This window comes from Octopus sinensis, linkage group LG23 (assembly GCF_006345805.1).
Source record: "Octopus sinensis linkage group LG23, ASM634580v1, whole genome shotgun sequence".
Classification (NCBI taxonomy): Eukaryota; Metazoa; Mollusca; class Cephalopoda; order Octopoda; family Octopodidae; genus Octopus; species Octopus sinensis.
Window position 1 is genome coordinate 4643263 of NC_043019.1, and position 18917 is coordinate 4662179.

An 18917-nucleotide genomic window follows, 5' to 3' on the forward strand; every position below is an offset into this window, starting at 1 on the left:
CCTTTGGAGGACGTCTTTCTCCAACAAAGCTGTCATCAGAAGAGACCATGTTGGGCAGTGAATATGAGGCGGAGGCTAAAGGGGCATTGGAAAAAACCAGGCAAGGCTAGTCATTTGTTGAAGGAAAAAGGGAAGTCACCAGCCCAAATATAAGGGATGAAATCCAACATGCATTTTATGTTTTTAGGGGTTGCTTTTTTCCTCCCTTTGAATCAACAAAGCCAGGGAGCACAACACAAAATGGCCTCTCTACTCTTTACTCTCTTTTACTTGTTTCAGTCATTTGACTGCGACTTATTCTTTTGTAAGCCCAGTACTTATTCTATCGGTCTCTTTTGCCGAACCACTAAGTGACAGGGACGTAAACACACCAGCATCGGTTGTCAAGCAATGCTAGGAGAACAAACACAGACACACACACATATATATATATATATATATACGACGGGCTTCTTTCAGTTTCCGTCTACCAAATCCACTCAACCATGTGGTTGGTAAACAAGCTACTTACCACACAGCCACTCCTGCGCCTGTGTGTTTTTTTTTTGTTGGGTATCTAGAAGATTCACCAATATTCCCCTATGAAGCAGATTAGCTGTCCTTTTGCCATAAATTAATCCCTGTTTATGGCCAGTGCACTTTGATGTGATGATGAGAATCGGGCAAATAGTTCAATGAAGTCGAGGTGATTGGGAACAATACTGGACGATAAGACAACCGAAGGGATCAGCACATACGCTGGGGTTTTGATAGGCTTAGCACAGAGAGGAACACAGTACAAGGGCCATTTACTTCATCATCATCATCATCGTTTAACGTCTGTTTTCCGTGCTAGCATGGGTTGGACGGTTCGACCATGGTCTGGGAAGCCAGGGGCTGCACCAGGCTCCAGTCTCATCTGGCAGTGTTTCTACAGCTGGATGCCCTTCCTAATGCCAACCACTCTGCGAGTGTAGTGGGTGCTTTGTATGTGCCACCTGCACAGGTGCTTTTAACATGCCACCGGCACGGAAGCCAGCCAAGGCGGCGCTGGCATCGGCCACGTTCGGATGGTGATTTTTATGTGCCACCGGCACAGAAGCCAGTCGAAGCGGCGCTGGTACGGGCCACGTTTGGATGGTGCTTTTTATGTGCCACCAGCACAGAAGCCAGTCGAGGCGGCACTGGCAACGGCCACGTTCAGATGGTGCTTTTTATGTGCCACCAGCACAGGTATCACAAAAAAACAAAAAAAAATTTTAATCTATGCACACAAGCCTAAAAGCTCCTAATTACTAAATTAAATTGCATCTGGAATTGTGAAAATAAATCATCATTTAACGTCCACTTTCCATGCTAGCATGGGTTGGACGATTTTGACTGAGGGCTTGTGAACTAGATGGCTGCACCAGGCTCCAATCTTGATCTGGCAGTGTTTCTACAGCTGGATGGCCTTCCTAACGCCAACCACTCCAAGAGCGTAGTGGGTGCTTTTTAGGTAACACTGGCACAGGGGGCCAGTCAGGTGGTACTGGCAACGACCTCGCTCGAATCCTTTTATACAAGCCACCAGCACAGGTGCCAGTAAGGCGGTTAATTTAATTTAGCTAGTAGGTGCACAAGTTCAATTCACGAGAACAGTTGATATCACAGAAATGAAAATAAGCCTGATGTGGATACTAGAATCTGAACACCCATCCCTGTCCAGCTTGTGCCCTCAAGGGGCTAAACATAGAGGGGACAATCAAGGACAGACGAATGGATTAAGTCGATTACATTGACCTCAGTGCGAAACTGGTACCTTATTTATCGACCCCGAAAGGATTAAAGTGTATATATTACTCTTTTACTTGTTTCAGTCATTTGACTGCGGCCATGCTGGAGCACCGCCTTTAGTCGAGCAAATCGACCCCAGGACTTATTCTTTGTAAGCCCAGTACTTATTCTATCGGCCTCTTTTGCCGAATCGCTAAGTGACGAGGACGTAAACACACCAGCATCGGTTGTCAAGCACACAAACATATATATACATATATACGACAGGCTTCTTTCAGTTTCCATCAACCAAATCCACTCACAAGGCATTGGTCGGCCCGAGGCTATAGTAGAAGACACTTGCCCAAGGTGCCATGCAGTGGGACTGAACCCGGAACCATGTGGTTGGTGAGCAAGCTACTTACCACACAGCCACTCCAAAACACACAAACATTAAACAGGGCTGTGTGATTGGGTTTGCATCCGAACCACATGGTTTTAGGTTCAGTTCCACTGCACTCGGGGGTAAATGTCTGCTATTGTAGCCCTGGGCTGGCTAAAAATCTTGAGAAGATTTGGCAGATGCAAAGCTTGATGTGTGTTTTTGTCTTGGCATCGTGTAACAGTTCAAAGTGTTTGTCTCTAAATACAAGAAGTGTCTTGTTTGAAATCATTCATGAAAAACATGTCCAACCAAAGGAGAATATTATTTACATGGAAACAGTTGAAGGTTGGTAACAGGAACGGGATCTGGTGGCCATAGAAAATTCTGCTTCAACAGTTTCCGTCTGCCCCATGTATATCATCGTTTAACGTCTGCCTTCCATGCTCACACAGGTTACAAGGTTTGACAGGAGCTGGCCAGCTAGAAGATTGCCCCAAGGTGCTGAGCTGGTAGAATCGTTAGCACGCTGGGCGAAATTCTTAGTGGTATTTCGTCTGCCGTATGTTCTGAGTGCAAATTCCACCGAGGTCGACTTTGCCTTTCATCCTTTCGGCATTGATTAAATAAGTACCAGTTACGCACTGGGGTCGATATAATTGACTTAATCCGTTTGTTTGTCCCCTCTATGTTTAGCCCCTTGTAAAGAAATAGGTATTTCGTCTGTCTTTACGTTCTGAGTTCAAATTCCGCCAAGGCTTTCAGCGTCGATTAAATAAATATCAGTTACGCAATGGGGTTGATATAATCGACTTAATCCGTTTGTTCCCTCTGTGTGTGACCCCTTGTGGGCAGTAAAGAAATAAGAAGATTACCCCAAGCTACAGTGTCTGTTTAGGCATGGTTTTTACAGCTGGATGCCCTTCCTTACACCAAACACCCTCTAGAGTGGACTGAGTGCTTTATATATAGTACCAGCACAGACAAGATCAGTTTTGGCAAGGTTTTACAGCTGGATGCCCTTTCAAATGCTAACCACTGGCAAGGTCACCAAGTAACTAGCAAGTCAAGGAATTTTGAGAGAGGTTGGGGCATCAGAGAAGGTGATCTTGTGTCAGATGATGAAAGGTTAGAGTGTGACAGAGAGGCAGAAACCAGGTGTCTTGCTATAGAGGAGGTACATGGTTACCTGGTCAGAGAGAGAGAGACACCTGAATATATATTTACCTTCAGAGGAGGCTTTCGTGTGAGGTGTGCAACCAAGAAATTCATAGCAATGTCTTCGCAGTTAATGTAATCATCGACTTTATCTCGAATAGCTTGTGGCATGACATAGGAATACATATAGGCATAATACTGCAACGAAAGAGAGAAAAATATTTATACATTTAATGTCATTCTGTTTGTGTAAGTGTACAAATAAATGTAGAAAAAAAAACCCAAAACATATAGGTGCAGGAGTGGCTGTGTGGTAAGTAGCTTGCTTACCAACCACATGGTTCCGGGTTCAATCTTCAATCCCACTGCATGGCACCTTGGGCAAGTGTCTTCTACTATAGCCTCGGGCCGACCAAAACCTTGTGAGTGGATTTGGTAGACGGAAACTGAAAAGAAGCCCATCGTATATGTATATATATATATATGTATGTGTGTATGTTTGTCCCCCAAAATCGCTTGACAACCGATGCTGGTGTGTTTACGTCCCCGTAACTTAGCGATTCGGCAATAGAGACCGATAGAATAAGTACTAGGCTTACAAAGAATAAGTCTTGGGGTCGGTTTCTTCGACTAAAGGCAGTGCTCCAGTATGGCCGCAGTCAAATGATTGAAACAGGTAAAGAATATTTCTCTTATATTCTTCAAGCTGAATGAATGTAATTAAGTTTGAACCAGTTCTGAATGCTTCCATCAGAGAGAGGGCTTCGTTAAGGATGCCCAAGATCAAAAGAATAATTAAGTGGCAGCATTAAAGTGAGCAGTGTATTAGATGCAAAAATTTAAATACTTTTAAAAGAGGGGACTCCACTAAATGTAACCAAAAGGATCAGGTGAGTCTGTTAAAGTGAGAAAGGGGTTAGATCTACCTCTTTTGATGTTAATACAGGTGGAAAACAAAGGAAGATGTCATTCTTACTTTATGGAAGAAGGCTGCTCCGGTAAGTACCATCGACAGTTCGCAAGAATGGTTGGCATTGTAGTGCCAAGCCTTCTCATCAGCATGCCAGCCATGAAAGCGTCCTGGGAATCCAACAACACGATCACGGGCCTCACGCCACACTCTGCAATAATGTCAACACAACAAATTTATTTCAAGAAAGAACAAAAAAAAAAGAAAGAAAAAACAACAAACAAACATATCTTTATATATAAAAGTGAGGTTGTGTGCTGTCTGTCTCCTACGATTTAGATTCCTTACTCCCACATTTTGCGGTGCAGTGTATCTTATAGTCGTGATTCATATCGAGCCCTTCTGGGTATATTAGCGTGCGTCTACGATTTAAAAAACAATTTACCATAATTTTCCCGCATTTTTAATGCAGTTTCGCTCGGTTTATATAAGGGAAGTAACTCTCTAAAAATGGATTATTAAATCTCAGAACGTAAAAAGCTACAGTAACACCACCCCCTTTGTGGTTAGCCATATTAAGATGGCTATTATACTTTACATCTCTAAAAATGCTTATATAGTTATTTCCCTTACAAACCCGAGCAACGCCGGGCGATACTGCTAGTCTATATATATAAAAGAGAAGTTGTGTGGTGTCTGTCTCCTACGATTTAGATTCCTAACTACTCCCACATTTTGCGGTGCAGTTTAACCAAAACCGGGTATCTTATAGTCGTGATTCATATTGAGCCCTTCTGGGTATTAGCGCGCGTCTACGATTTAAAAAAAAATTTACCATCATTTTTTCCCATTTTTAATGCATGTTTTGCTATTATATAAGGGAAGTAACTCTCTAAACATGCTTATATAGTTATTTCCCTTACAAACCCAAGCAACGCCAGGCGATACTGCTAGTAATAAATAAATAAACAATTTGATTAGAAATATTGATTTCAAAATTTGGCCCACGGCCAGTAATTTCAGGGGACATCAAACCCCCCCCCCCAGTATACAACTGGTACTTATTTTATTGACTCTGAACAGATGAAAGGCAAAGTCGATATTGATGGAATTTGAACTCAGAACATAAAGACGGACAAAATGCCGCCAAGCATTCTACCTGGTGTGCTAACGATTCTGCCAGCTCACTGCCGTTTTGATTACAGATATTGGCGGTGGGTAGTTTGTCATTAGGTCAAAGGTGACGGTGTAAACGCCCAAATAACTACTATGAGGGACTCTAACCCTAACCCTAACCCTAACCTTGCAGTTTAATGCAGTAAAGCGGCGAGCGGGCAGAAACGTTAGCATGCCAGGTGAAATGCTTAGTGGTATTTTGTCTGCCGCTACGTTCTGAGTTCAAATTCTGCCGAGGTCGACTTTGCCCTTCATCCTTTCAGGGTCGATAATCAAGTACCAGTTACACACTGGCATCGATATAATCGACTTAATCCGTTTGTCTGTCCCCTCTGTGTTTAGCCCCTTGTGGGTAGTAAAGAAATATAATTATATACACACACATATGTATACAGAAGTGTGTGTGTGTGCGTCTATTTCACAGCATATTGGCAAAGAAAATTTTTTCGTTTTCTTCTTACTCTTTTACTTGTTTCAGTCATTTGACTGTGGCCATGCTGGAGCACCGTCTTTAGTCGAGCAAATCGATGCCAAGACTTATTCATTGTAAGCCTAGTACTTATTCTATTGGTCTCTTTTGCTGAACTGCTAAGTTACAGGGACACACACAGACACACAAACATATACGACGGGCTTCTTTCAGTTTCCGCTTACCGAACTCACTTACAAGGCTTTGGTCAGCCCGAGGCTATAGTAGAAGACACTTGTCCAAGGTGTCATGCAGTGGCACTGAACCTGGAACCATGTGGTTGGTAAACAAGCTACTTCCCACACAGCTATTCCTGCACCTTATTATTATGGCTGTCCCCTTGTTATCAAGTATGGCCATTGCACGAAACTTAACTATTACTGGTGTTGTGATCGAATGTGACTTTTTAGCCCAGCTAAAGATCTACAATGTCTTGTACAAAATTGGCAGCTAAAACCTTTACTGGTAATAGCCGGCTGTAGTTGTAACTGGGCCTCATGTACCTTTGCATGTCATTTTAGTCCTCCTGCCGAATTACACTCTCTTCCACATGCCCGACAGATATGATTAGTATGGTGTGTTACACCACCACCAGTGGCCAGGTTGCACCTACCTACCTACATACATGCTATTGTATTGAGTCTTTGTATCAATAAATATTTGGTGTTTGTCACTTAATAACTGTAATAAAAAACAAAAAGCACAATTATTGTTTCTATAGCAACAGTTTGTTTTTAACCACACTGTACTTATCATATTAAGAATGTTAAATATACAGGCTGCTGCTGCCCGTCCTGTCTAAGATCATTCAGCCTGAGACCACACCTGTGTCCAGTTCTTCCCAAACAGAGTTCTCTATTAAATTCCTTACACGAAGAAAATAAAATTTTAAAAATCACAATAACAATAAGCGTAAAAACGGAGAAAGAAAGAAAGCGTGAGCGAACCCGACTGACCAAAAATGATTGAACACGACTAACCAAAAATGAGTGAACATGACTGACCAAAAATGATTGAACACAACTGACCAAAAATGAGTGAACACGACTGACCAAAAATGAGTGAACACGACTGACCAAAAATGAGCGAACCCGACTGACCAAAAATGAGTGAATATGACTGACCAAAAATGAGCGAACACGACTGACCAAAAATGAGTGAACACAACTGACCAAAAATGATTGAACACGACTGACCAAAAATGAGTGAACACAACTGACCAAAAATGAGTGAACACGACTGACCAAAAATGATTGAACACGACTGACCAAAAATGAGTGAACACGACTGACCAAAAATGAGTGAACACGACTGACCAAAAATGAGTGAACACGACTGACCAAAAATGAGTGAACATGACTGACCTGAAGCCGAAAATGATTTCATCATGGCGAAGATGGACATCGTCATCAATGCTAAGTATAGCTTCAGTTTCAATTACATCAAATGGTAGGAAACGGTTGTTTAAAGTGTTGCGCTCTGTTTTAATCACCTGTAAAAGAACATATATTCAACATCATCATCATCATCGTTTAACCCTTTAGTGTTTGCATTATTCTGCCAAAATTAATCCTTTTTTATCCACATTCATCATCATCATTATCGTTTAACGTCCGTTCTCCATGCTAGCACGGGTTGGACGGTTCGACTGGGGTCTGGGAAGCCAGGGGCTGCACCAGGCTCCAGTCTGATCTGGCAGAGTTTCTACAGCTGGATGCCCTTCCTAACGCCAACCACTCCGCGAGTGTAGTGGGTGCTTTTTACGTGCACCCACTACACTCGCGGAGTGGTTGGCACCTTGAACTAATCAGACATTAATCTTGGTGCTATGAGATTTTGATGAGGTAGCTGTTAATTTTCAAAACGATATTGTAGGGCTGGTGTAAGAGACCAGATCTGGCCAGTTTGAACATAAAACAGGCAGAATACTTTTGGCCAGATATGGCCGGTTTAAATGCTAAAGGTTCACTTTTCATGCTGGCATGGGTTGGATGGTTCGGCTGGGGTCTGGGAAGCCAGGAGGCTGCACCAGGCTCTAATCTGATCTGGCAGGGTTTCTACAGTTGGATGCCCTTCATAATGCCAACCACTCCAAGAGTGTAGTGGGTGCTTTTTACATGTCACCAGCATGGGAACCAGTCGGGGGCACTGGCTTCGACCACGTTTGGATAGTACTTTTTACGTGCCACTGGCACGGGAGCCAATCAGGGGGCACTGGCATCGACTACATTTAGATGGTACTTTTTGTGTGCCACTGGCATGGGAGCCACTCAAGGGGCACTGGCTTCGACCACGTTTGGATGGTACTTTTTGTGTGCCACCAGCATGGGGGCCAATCAGGAGGCACTGACATCGACCACATTTGGAAGGTACTTTTTGTGTGCCACTGGCACAGGAACCACTCAGGGGGCACTGGCACTGACCATATTTTGATGGTGCATTTTACGCATCACTGGCATGGGAGCCAATCAGGGGGTACTGGCTTCGACCATGTTCAGATGGTGCGTTTTACATGCCACTGGCACGGGAGCCATTCAGGGGACACTGGCATTGACCACTTTCAGATGGTGACCCATCTGAGTTGATTGACATTTTTGGTAATTTACCCTCCCACAGTTTCATGTATGTTTTAACTTACTGAAGTGTTCAAATGAATTTGTTTCATTAAATATATTTTATATTTCTTATTCATCCTTCATGTTTAGATTTGGAACAATAGATGACCTTGGTTCGTCAACATATCTAGATCCAGGAAGTTGTTTGTTTTAAACTAAACTCTCTCTCCACATTGATCCAAATGGAACAAGTTGAGGACTCAATTTGCTCAAGTGTAAGCACAATTATTGTTGTTGTTGTTGTTAAGCAACAAGACGGCTAAGGGTGATTAGGTGATGGTCTAGGGCTTAGGGGCGGGAGACCCCATACCTTGGAAAAAAAAAACTTTGGTCGTCTTGTTGTAGTCGAGGGCTCTTCGTTGACGCCCGTCACCACTGGGAGGTGGCCCCTTGAAGTCGCTGGAAATGAAGATCTCCAGGTCCAAATTCTTGGATGGCTGGCCACAATTATGATTTCACTTGGCTTCAGGGGTCTTCTTCTCAAGCCTGGCATATTGCCGAGGGTCTCAGTCATTCATCATTCCCTACCACTAAAATACCATTGCGGTTCCCTAATTCACCATTCTGCTAGTGTGGACCCCAGAGTTCATATGGGGTTGGGTTGAGAACCATTGTTTTAAAATGAGACAAAAAAAACCCAAAAAAAAAGGAAACCTGAAATTAACAGAGCAACTAAAGTCAAGCATTGTTGTTGGCAATAAACATGTTACTTACACTGATAGGGACATTAATATCTGGCCACCGAAGATCAGCAGGTGGTGGTTTGGGGCTGTTCCAAACAACCACTACTCTATTTAGATGAGGTACTCCTTTCAGACGCTGCAAAGCACTGATCAGCACAGTTTCACGCTCATAGGTTAACATCACCACTGAAAGAACAAAAAAAAAAAAAAATTATAAAAAAAAATTAAAAATAAATAAATAAATAACAAGAAGAGGTGTAGGAGTGGCTGTGTGGTAAGTAGCTTGCTTACCAACCACATGGTTCCGGGTTCAGTTCCACTGTGTGGAACCTTGGGCAAGTGTCTTCTGCTATAGCCTCGGGCCGACCAAAGCCTTGTGAGTGGATTTGGAAGACGGAAACTGAAAGAAGCCCGTTGTATATATGTATGTATGGGTGGGTGTGTATATGATTGTGTGTCTGTGTTTGTCCCCCCCAACATCGCTTGACAACCGATGGTGGTGTGTTTATGTCCCCGTAAATTAGCGGTTCGGCAAAAGAGACGGATAGAATAAGTACTAGGCTTACAAAGAATAAGTCCTGGGGTCGATTTTCTCGACTAAAGGCGGTGCTGCAGCATGGCCACAGTCAAATGACTGAAACAAGTAAAAGAGTAAGAGGCTTTCACTTGATAGGCAAAGTGTATGGATTAAGCAAATTCAGATTGTCAGCATCACTTAGCAACCACTACACTCATGGAGTGGTTGGTGTTAGGAAGGGCATCCAGCTGTAGAAACTCTGCCAGATCAGATTGGAGTCTGGTTCAGCAGAGCTCAGTCAAACCATCCAACCCATGCTAGCATGGAAAGCAGATGTTAAACGATGATGATGTTTGATGTAGATGAGATTTGTTTTTACAGAAGATTGGAAATGAATGGTAGCATTTGTATGGTGGTGACATTTATTTACAACTACCACGTAATTTCAAAACGAGGAGATGCCAACCCCCCACCACACACACAACGGTCTTCTTTCAGCTTCTGTCGACTAGACGCACTCACAAAGCTTTGGTCAGCTTGGTGCTGTGGTGCTTTGCAATGGGATTGAACCAAGCTTCTTAACCACACAACCATACCTATATATATGTATACAGACACACACACACACATATTTATTTAGAAAGCCACAACTATTTCAATTGAAAATAAAGGAAGGAAGACAAAAGGTTCATATTTTTAGCTCTGATCTACAAAGATATGCGGACATGGTTAGGAGAGGGCATTTACAATGTGCACAGATTAGTAGTGCTAAATGCTGTACAATTATACATACATATATATATATATATTTATTGATAAAAATGGTAAGACAACAAAAGAATGAAAGAGACCTCGATATTATGTAATAGAGGAATTTATCTGTAAATGTAATATGTGACAATTATTCGGTAGACATGATAAAACTCTGAGTTGGAAACCCACACCGCCATCTCTTCAGTTATCCAGATAACCGAAGAGATGGCGGCGTGGGTTTCCACCTCGGCATCCGAAACTCAGAGTTTTATCTTGGCTACCGAATAATTGTCACATATTACATTTACAGATATATATATATATATATATATATATATATATGTATTTTTTTTTACTAAAGCTAGCCTTCATAATCCTCCAGTTTTCAATATTCTATTTTTTGGCTTTGATAGTGACTGCGAAGTACTGCTTATGACATCTCTATACACGATACAGAAGAAGCATTTGTCTGGATGTATTCGGCAACACATATTTAGTTTGTGAATGATGCTGCCAATATAGAATCCATTATATTTATTATAGGATACAAGCACACTCCACAAACCCAGAGAGCATATGTTCATATCATTGATAGTAAAGGTGTATGGCTTAGTGGTTAGCATATTTGGCTTATGATCGTAAGGTTGTGAGTTCAATTTCTGGCAGCACATTGTGTCCCTGAGAAAAACACTTTATTTCATGTTGTTCCAGTGCACTCAGCTGGCAAAAATGAGTAGTGTCTGTATTTCAAAGGGTCAGCCTTGTCACATTCCGTATGACACTCAATCTCCATGGGAACTACGTTAAGGGTACACGTGTCTGTGGAGCGCTCAGCCACTTGCATGTTAATTTCACAAGGTGGCTGCTTCCACTGACTGGATGAAATAGAACCCTTTTCATCGTAACCAATGAAGTGCCAGTTAGGGGCACATAAAATTACACTTACAAGACATTGGTCAGTGTCAGCCCTAGACTATAGCTGAAGACGCTTACCCATGATGCCAATTAAACCTGGAATGGTCCATGTGGTAACGTCCAAGGAACAAAGAAAAGCCGTTGATGAGATTGTTTAGAACAAGTTTGGAAATTTGCAGAATGACCGAATAAGACTCACCTGTAAATTTGCAGAATGACCAAATAAGACTCACCTGTAAATTGCTCCCGAGGAACATTTCCACCGAGCCCTTCGCTAAATTCTTTACCGGCCCCTCCAGCTCCCTTGTTGATTGGTCGAAATCCGTAACCTGAGCCTGTAATGAGAATATTTCATAACAATTAAGAGACAGGGTCATTGAAACATTACTTAATAGGATGGCTGGTTGGCTGGGTGGAGGGTCAAAGGAAATAAGGGATTACGAACCCTTAACCCTTTCGTTACCATATTTATTTTGAGATGCTCTGTGTTTCTTTCTGTTAATTTTAAATATAACAAAGAATTTAGTAAAATAACTTAGTTATGATTCGGCCAGTGTTAGGAACATAAATTGTGACTAAGGTTTGGTGAAGGATTTTAATTTAGAACTTGTGAAAACAAGACATTTTGTATTACAGAGCCAGAGCTGGTTTCAGCCAGGTTGGTATCAAAAGGGTTAAATATAACAAAGAATTTAGTAAAATAACTTAGTTATCATTAAGCTAGTGTTAGGATCATAAATTGTGACTAAGTGGAAGATTTTAATTCAAAACTTGTGAAAACAAGACATTTGTACTACAGAGCCAGAGCTGGTTTCAGCCGGTTTGGTATCAAAAGGGTTAAATATAACAAAGAATTTAGTAAAATAACTTTGTTATCATTCAGCTTTGTTATCATTCAGCAATTTAGGATCATAAATTGTGACTAAGGTTTGGTGGAAGATTTTAATTCAAAACGTGTGAAGAAAACAAGACATTTGTACTACAGAGCCAGAGCTGGTTTCAGCCGGGTTGGTATCAAAAGGGTTAATAAGTGTTTGTATAAGAGAGAAAGAGAGAGAGTCAGACATAGAGGCAACTTGACACTTCATGGTTCAGTGGTTATAGCATTCGGCTCACAATCATGAGGTAGCGAGTTCAATTCCTGGACCAGGCCATGTGTTGTGTTCTTGAGCAAGACACTTTATATCATGTTACTCCAGTTCGCTTAGTTGTAGAAATGAGTTGTAATATCACTGGTGCCAAGCTGTGTTGGCATTTTCCTTTCCCTTGGATACCATCAGTGGTGTGGAGGGAAAGCTGGTATCCATGGGCGACTGCTGGTCTTCCATAAACAACCTTACCCCCAAACTTGTGCCTCAGAAGGGAACTATCTAGCAGCAAGCCCATGGTGATTCACAACTGAAGGGGGCTCTTTACTGTTTACCCTTTATTTATATATATATATATATATATATATAACATTCAGGGTGAATACTTGATAACTGTAAGCACCTGTATATGCCAGTTAGTGGTATAGGTGGTAGGGTAATTATTATCAAAAGAAAAACAGGATGCAAAGGATTTAGCGGTACATATGTTTCTGCCTTATTAGACAGTTTATATCAATGCATAATTGATGTAACATGTAGGTCAATAGCCTTCCTCAGCCACGACACAACTTACCACACCAAGGGACATGTATCTACATTATAAGTTTGGGAAAAAGGCGAGTTTGTTGGGGATGCAAATCCTCATAGTCGTATACAGGCAGAGCGGACACAAACAAAAAAAACAAGACTATGAGGATTTGCATCCCCAACGAAACTCGCCTTTTTCCCAAACTTATAATGTAATACATGTCTTTGGTGTGTGGTTTAATTGTGCGCGGCGAGGGAGGCTATTGACATACATGTTACATTCAATTATGCATTGATATAAACTGTCTAATAAAGGCCAGAAACATATGTACCGCCTAAATCCTTTGCATCCTGTTTTTCTTTTGATAAATATAGATATATATATATATATATATATATATACTACAAAATTAGAAAATGGAGAAACATACTTAAATCACCTATCTAGCAGTATATTGGATATATGTTATCCCATGGGGTTGAATTTTCAACCCCTATCTCATTTTATAACTATATATATATATAATATATATATATATATATATATAATATATATATATTTTAAAAACATAACAAAAAAGGAAAAATTTTACAAAAACATAAACAGAAAATAGGCACAGGAGTGGCTGTGTGGTAAGTAGCTTGCTTACCAACCACATGGCTTCGGGTTCAGTCCCACTGCGTGGTATCTTAGGGCAAGTGTCTTCTACTAAAGCCTTGTGAGTGGATTTGGTAGATGGAAACTGAAAGAAGCCTGTCGTATATGTATATATATGTGTGTGTGTGTGTGTGTATGTTTGTGTGTCTGTGCTTGTCCCCCCCACCACCACATAGCTTGACAACCGATGCTGGTGTGTTTATATCCCCTGTGACTTAGCAGTTCAGCAAATGTGACCGATAGAATAAGTACTAGGCTTACAAAAGAATATAATGGGATTTTTTTAAGCATTGAATGTTTATTAGGATCCAGTACAGTGAAATAGGAATCAAAAGGATCCATAGAATAGCCCAAAAAATTGTTGAAAACCACTGTATTAGAGGGAGGAAGAGAGAGAGAGAGAGAGAGAGAGAGAGAGAGAGAGAGAGAGAGAGAGAGAGAGAGAGGGAGAGTACTAAAACTATGCACACAAACATGCATTCACAAATGCACATACAAGTGCAAGCTCAATGCAATGCAAAACAACACTTCAAGTTGAGTTTGGATAAAAGATGAAACAGGCTCCATCATGTTTCTGTGGGTTAGGGTGTTTGTTTGAAGAATACTCGTTTCAGTCACCATGCCAACCATTTGCACTGCCGGAATCTTAGACTTGATCAGGTTTTAGTAAAGCAGTAAAGCTAATTACACCCACACACTTAGACCACATGATACAGTCAGGTCATAGAGACACAGGCATTCGACCCGCTAGAAATAACAGCCAAATCTCCTTTAACTCAAACCCCATCTTAGTAAAAAGAAAAAAAAAATAAAGGAATAAAGAAAAGAAAAAAAAACACGGAGTGGCTGTGTGGTAAGTAGCTTGCTTACCAACCACATGGTTCCAGGTTCAGTCCCACTGCGTGGCACCTTGGGCAAATGTCTTCTACTATAGCCTCAGGCCAACCAAAGCTTTGTGAGTGGATTTGGTAGACGGAAACTGAAAGAAGCCTGTCGTATATATGTATATATATATATATATATAAGTGTGTGTGTATAAGTATGTGTGTCTGAGTTTGTCCCCCTAGCATTGCCTGACAACCGATGCTGGTGTGTTTACGTCCCCGTCACTTAGTGGTTCGGCAAAAGAGACTGATAGAATAAGTACTGGGCTTACAAAAGAATAAGTCCCGGGGTTGATTTGCTCGACTAAAGGCGGTGCTCCAGCATGGCCGCAGTCAAATGACTGAAACAAGTAAAAGAGTAAAGAGTAAAAGAGTACATACACACTGCACAATGTGGTCTTGAGTTTCCCAAGCTCATAGGCAAAAAAAAAATAGGATGGTCATGGCTGAAATGTCTTTGATTGTAGTTTTACTTGATTAGGGCTGATCTGAGGCTTAGCAACAACACCCACCACCAATCCCTATCACATTTTACTCATGGGCAATAAGTGCTCCCCACCTCCCAACCACCCACCACCATAACTGCTTATAGATCTTGTTACCCTAATTCTAATTGATCTGTTATTATTACAAAACATTCCAGAAATACTTTTGGCGACCCATTTACCATAAATGGTCCGTGTCTAATAGATTTGACATGTATAATGCACATCGTGGTTTTTGGGGCCTGTATGGTCTTAAAATCCCTAGAAAACCAGGTATAATATGCAGTGATGCATAACTGCAGTAGGAGTAAATATCATCATCATCATCGTGGTTTAACGTCTGCTTTCCATGCTGGCATGGGTTGGACAGTTTGACTGGGGTCTGGGAAGCCAGGAGGCTGTGCCAGGCTCCAGTCTGATCTGGCAGTGTTTCTACAGCTGGATGCCCTTCCTAACGCCAACCACTCCGCGAGTGTAGTGGGTGCTTTTTATGTGCCAGTGGCACAGGAGCCAGAGGAGGCTGGAAAATGGCCACGATCGGTTGGTGCTTTTTATGTGTCACCGACACGGAAGCCAGTCAGGCAGCGCTTGGCATCAGCCACGTTATGATGGTGCTTTTTACGTGCCAGTGGCACAGGGGCCAGACGAGGCTGGCAAACGGCCACGATCGGATTGGTGCTTTTTATGTGTCACCGACACGGAAGCCAGTCAGGCAGCGCTTGGCATCAGCCACGTTCGGATGGTGCTTTTTACATGCCACCGGCACTGGGGCCAGAGGAGGTTGGCAAAAGGCCACGATTGGTTGGTGCTTTTTATGTGTCACCGACACAGAAGCCAGTCAGGCAGCGCTTGGCATCAGCCACGTTCGGATGGTGCTTTTTACGCGCCACCGACACAGGTGTCTTAACTAAATCAACACCTTTTATCTTTTACTTGTTTCAATCATTAGATTGTGGCCATGCTGGGGCAGCACGCTGAAGAATTTTTTTTTCAGTCGAATGAATTGACCTCAGAGCTTATATTTTGTAAAGCCTGGTACTTATTTTATATACTCATTCTCTCATTTATTTGTTTCAGTCATTTTTGACTGCGGCCATGCTGGAGCACCACCTTTAGTCGAGCAAATCGACCCCGGGACTTATTCTTTTTTGTAAGCCCAGTACTTATTCTATCGGTCTCTTTTGCCGAACCGCTAAGTGACGGGGATGTAAACACACCAGCATCGGTTGTCAAGCAATGCTAGGGGGACAAATACAGACACGCAAACATGCACACACACACACATATATATGTATATATATATATATATTATATATATATATATATATATATATATATATATATATATATATATACATATATACGACGGGCTTCTTTCAGTTTCCGTCTACCAAATCCACTCACAAGGCATTGGTCGGCCTGAGGCTATAGTAGAAGACACTTGCCCAAGATGCCACGCAGTGGGACTGAACCTGGAACCATGTGGTTGGTTAGCAAGCTACTTACCACACAGCCACTCCTGCGCCTATAAGAGATATGTTTTTAATATTTAAAATAAACTCAACTATATTAAGATCTAAAATAAATAATAATAACCCTTTATTACTTTCTTGTTTTTACAGGCTTAGCTATCATTCAGCTAGTGTTAGGAACATAAATTGTGACTAAGGTTTGGTGGAAGATCTTAATTCAAAACTTATGAAAACAAGACATTTGTACTACAGAGCCAGAGGCTCTAATCCCAGGGCGTTGGGAGATAAAACTTAAAAGTGCACAGCTCTCAAAAAGAAAATATTGACTGTAAACTACTTGACAGAAATTCCCTCAAAATTAAGAATATTTCCTGGTATTGGTAATCTGTGAATTTCATAAGAATGAAGCATCACCATTATCTTACTACGATCAGCTGATTGAGAACCACACCCTCTTTATAAAAGACTTTCCATCTGAAATCTTCAACTGACTTGAAGACAGCCTTCTGATACATTCGTTTAACCCATTACCGTTCAGATATTACTCCATCAAATGTAATGCCTGGGTTTTGAGGCCCAAACTGTCTTAATATCCCCAGAAAAACCATGTTTAACCCTTTAGTGTTTAAACTGGCCAAATCTGGCCCAATATATTCTACATGTCTTATATTCAAACTGGCGATGTCTAGCCTCTCACACCTAACTTACAATGCCATTCTAAAAATAAGTAATCACATCATTGAAACCTCAAAGCTGTAAGATGATCCAGGATTAATTCAAAACAATTTGAGTGAAAAAGTATTACATTTAACAGAGTAATCTGAACACTAAAGGGTTAACATGTAATTATCTTGCATCGGACATTATATATTTAGACTTATACATATTTATATTTATTTATTTATATATTTTTAATGCAACAATCATTTTTCAAACGTGTATATCTTTCTGAGGAGTTTAGACATTGATTTCCTAATATTAATAATAATATTTTGATAAAAAATATATACTCTTTTACTCTTTTACTTGTTTCAGTCATTTGACTGCGGCCATGCTGGAGCACCGCCTTTAATCGAGCAAATCGACCCCAGGACTTATTCTATCGGTGTCTTTTGCCGAACAGCTAAGTAACGAGGACGTAAACACACCAGCATCAGTTGTCAAGCAATGCTAGGGGGACAAACACAGACACACAAACATATACACACCCACACATATATATATATACGACGGGCTTCTTTCTGTTTCCGTCTACCAAATCCACTCACAAGGCTTTGGTCGGCCCGAGGCTATAGTAGAAGACACTTACCCAAGGTGCCATGCAGTGGGACTGAACCCAGAACCATGTGGTTGGTAAACAAGCTACTTACCACAAAGCCACTCCTGCACCTATATATACATATATACGACAGGCTTCTTTCAGTTTCCGTCTACCAAATCCACTCACAAGGCATTGGTCGGCCCGGGGCTATAGCAGAAGACACTTACCCAAGGTGCCACGCAGTGGGACTGAACCCGGAACCATGTGGTTGGTAAACAAGCTACTTACCACACAGCCACTCCTGCGCCTATATATGTAATTATCCTGAACTTGTTTCAGTTATCATAGCGTGGCCGTGCTGGGGCACCACCTCGAAGAATTTTCAGTCGAATGAATTGATTCCAGAACTTATTTCTTGTAAAGCTTGGTACTTATTCACATCGTTTTGAATTAACGATGTCTTATATCTCGTAGCTTTGGAATTTCAATGATGTGATTTTTTTAGTCTTTTACTTGTTACAAGCATTTGACTGCGGCCATGTTGGAGCACTGCCTTGAAGGGTTTCAGTTGAACAAACTGACCTCAGGACTTACGTTTTTTTAATTCTAGTTCTTATTCTATCGGTCTCTTTTGCCAAAATGCTAAATTACAGGGATGTAAACACACCGACACTGGTTGCCAAGTGGTGATAGGGGGTGGGGAAAAACACATAGATATACATATACATACATATATATATCATCATCATTTAATGTCTGTTGTCCATGCTAGCATGGGTTGGATGGTTATACACACACACACACATTCTTTTACTTGTTTCAGTCATTTAATTGGGGCCATGCTGGAGCACTGCCTTTAGTCGAGAAAATCGACCCCAGGACTTATTCTTTGGAAGCCTAGTACTTATTTATCGGTCTCTTTTGCCGAACCACTAAGTTACGGGGACGTAAACATACCAGCATCGGTTGTCAAACGATGTTGGGGGGACAAACACAGACACACAAACATATACACACACATACATACATATATATATGGCATGGCCAAGTGCTCAAGAAATTAACTTCACAATCATGGGGTTCCAGGTTTAACCACAGGAGTCTTTTATCACAGCCTTGAGTCAATCTGAATCTTGTGAATGGAATTTGGTAGACCAGTTGGATGGGTTATAACTGTAAATCTAAGGCCTAGCATTGTCACACTGACTCTGCTTGAGAACTATATCAGG

The 18917-nt window shown here is 41.4% G+C and overlaps 1 protein-coding gene across 1 annotated transcript in view; it reads right to left on the reverse strand.

Moving 5' to 3' along the window:
* LOC115223438 (exostosin-like 3) overlaps nt 1-18917 on the reverse strand; it is a 76012-nt gene that overhangs the window by 3001 nt on the left and 54094 nt on the right. Inside the window, exons 3-7 of the mRNA XM_029793993.2 lie at nt 11546-11647; nt 9159-9313; nt 7194-7321; nt 4251-4395; nt 3344-3472 (exon numbers count right to left, since the gene is read on the reverse strand). Coding sequence (XP_029649853.1) covers nt 3344-3472; nt 4251-4395; nt 7194-7321; nt 9159-9313; nt 11546-11647 — 659 coding nt within the window. The remainder of the gene's footprint in view (nt 1-3343; nt 3473-4250; nt 4396-7193; nt 7322-9158; nt 9314-11545; nt 11648-18917) is intronic.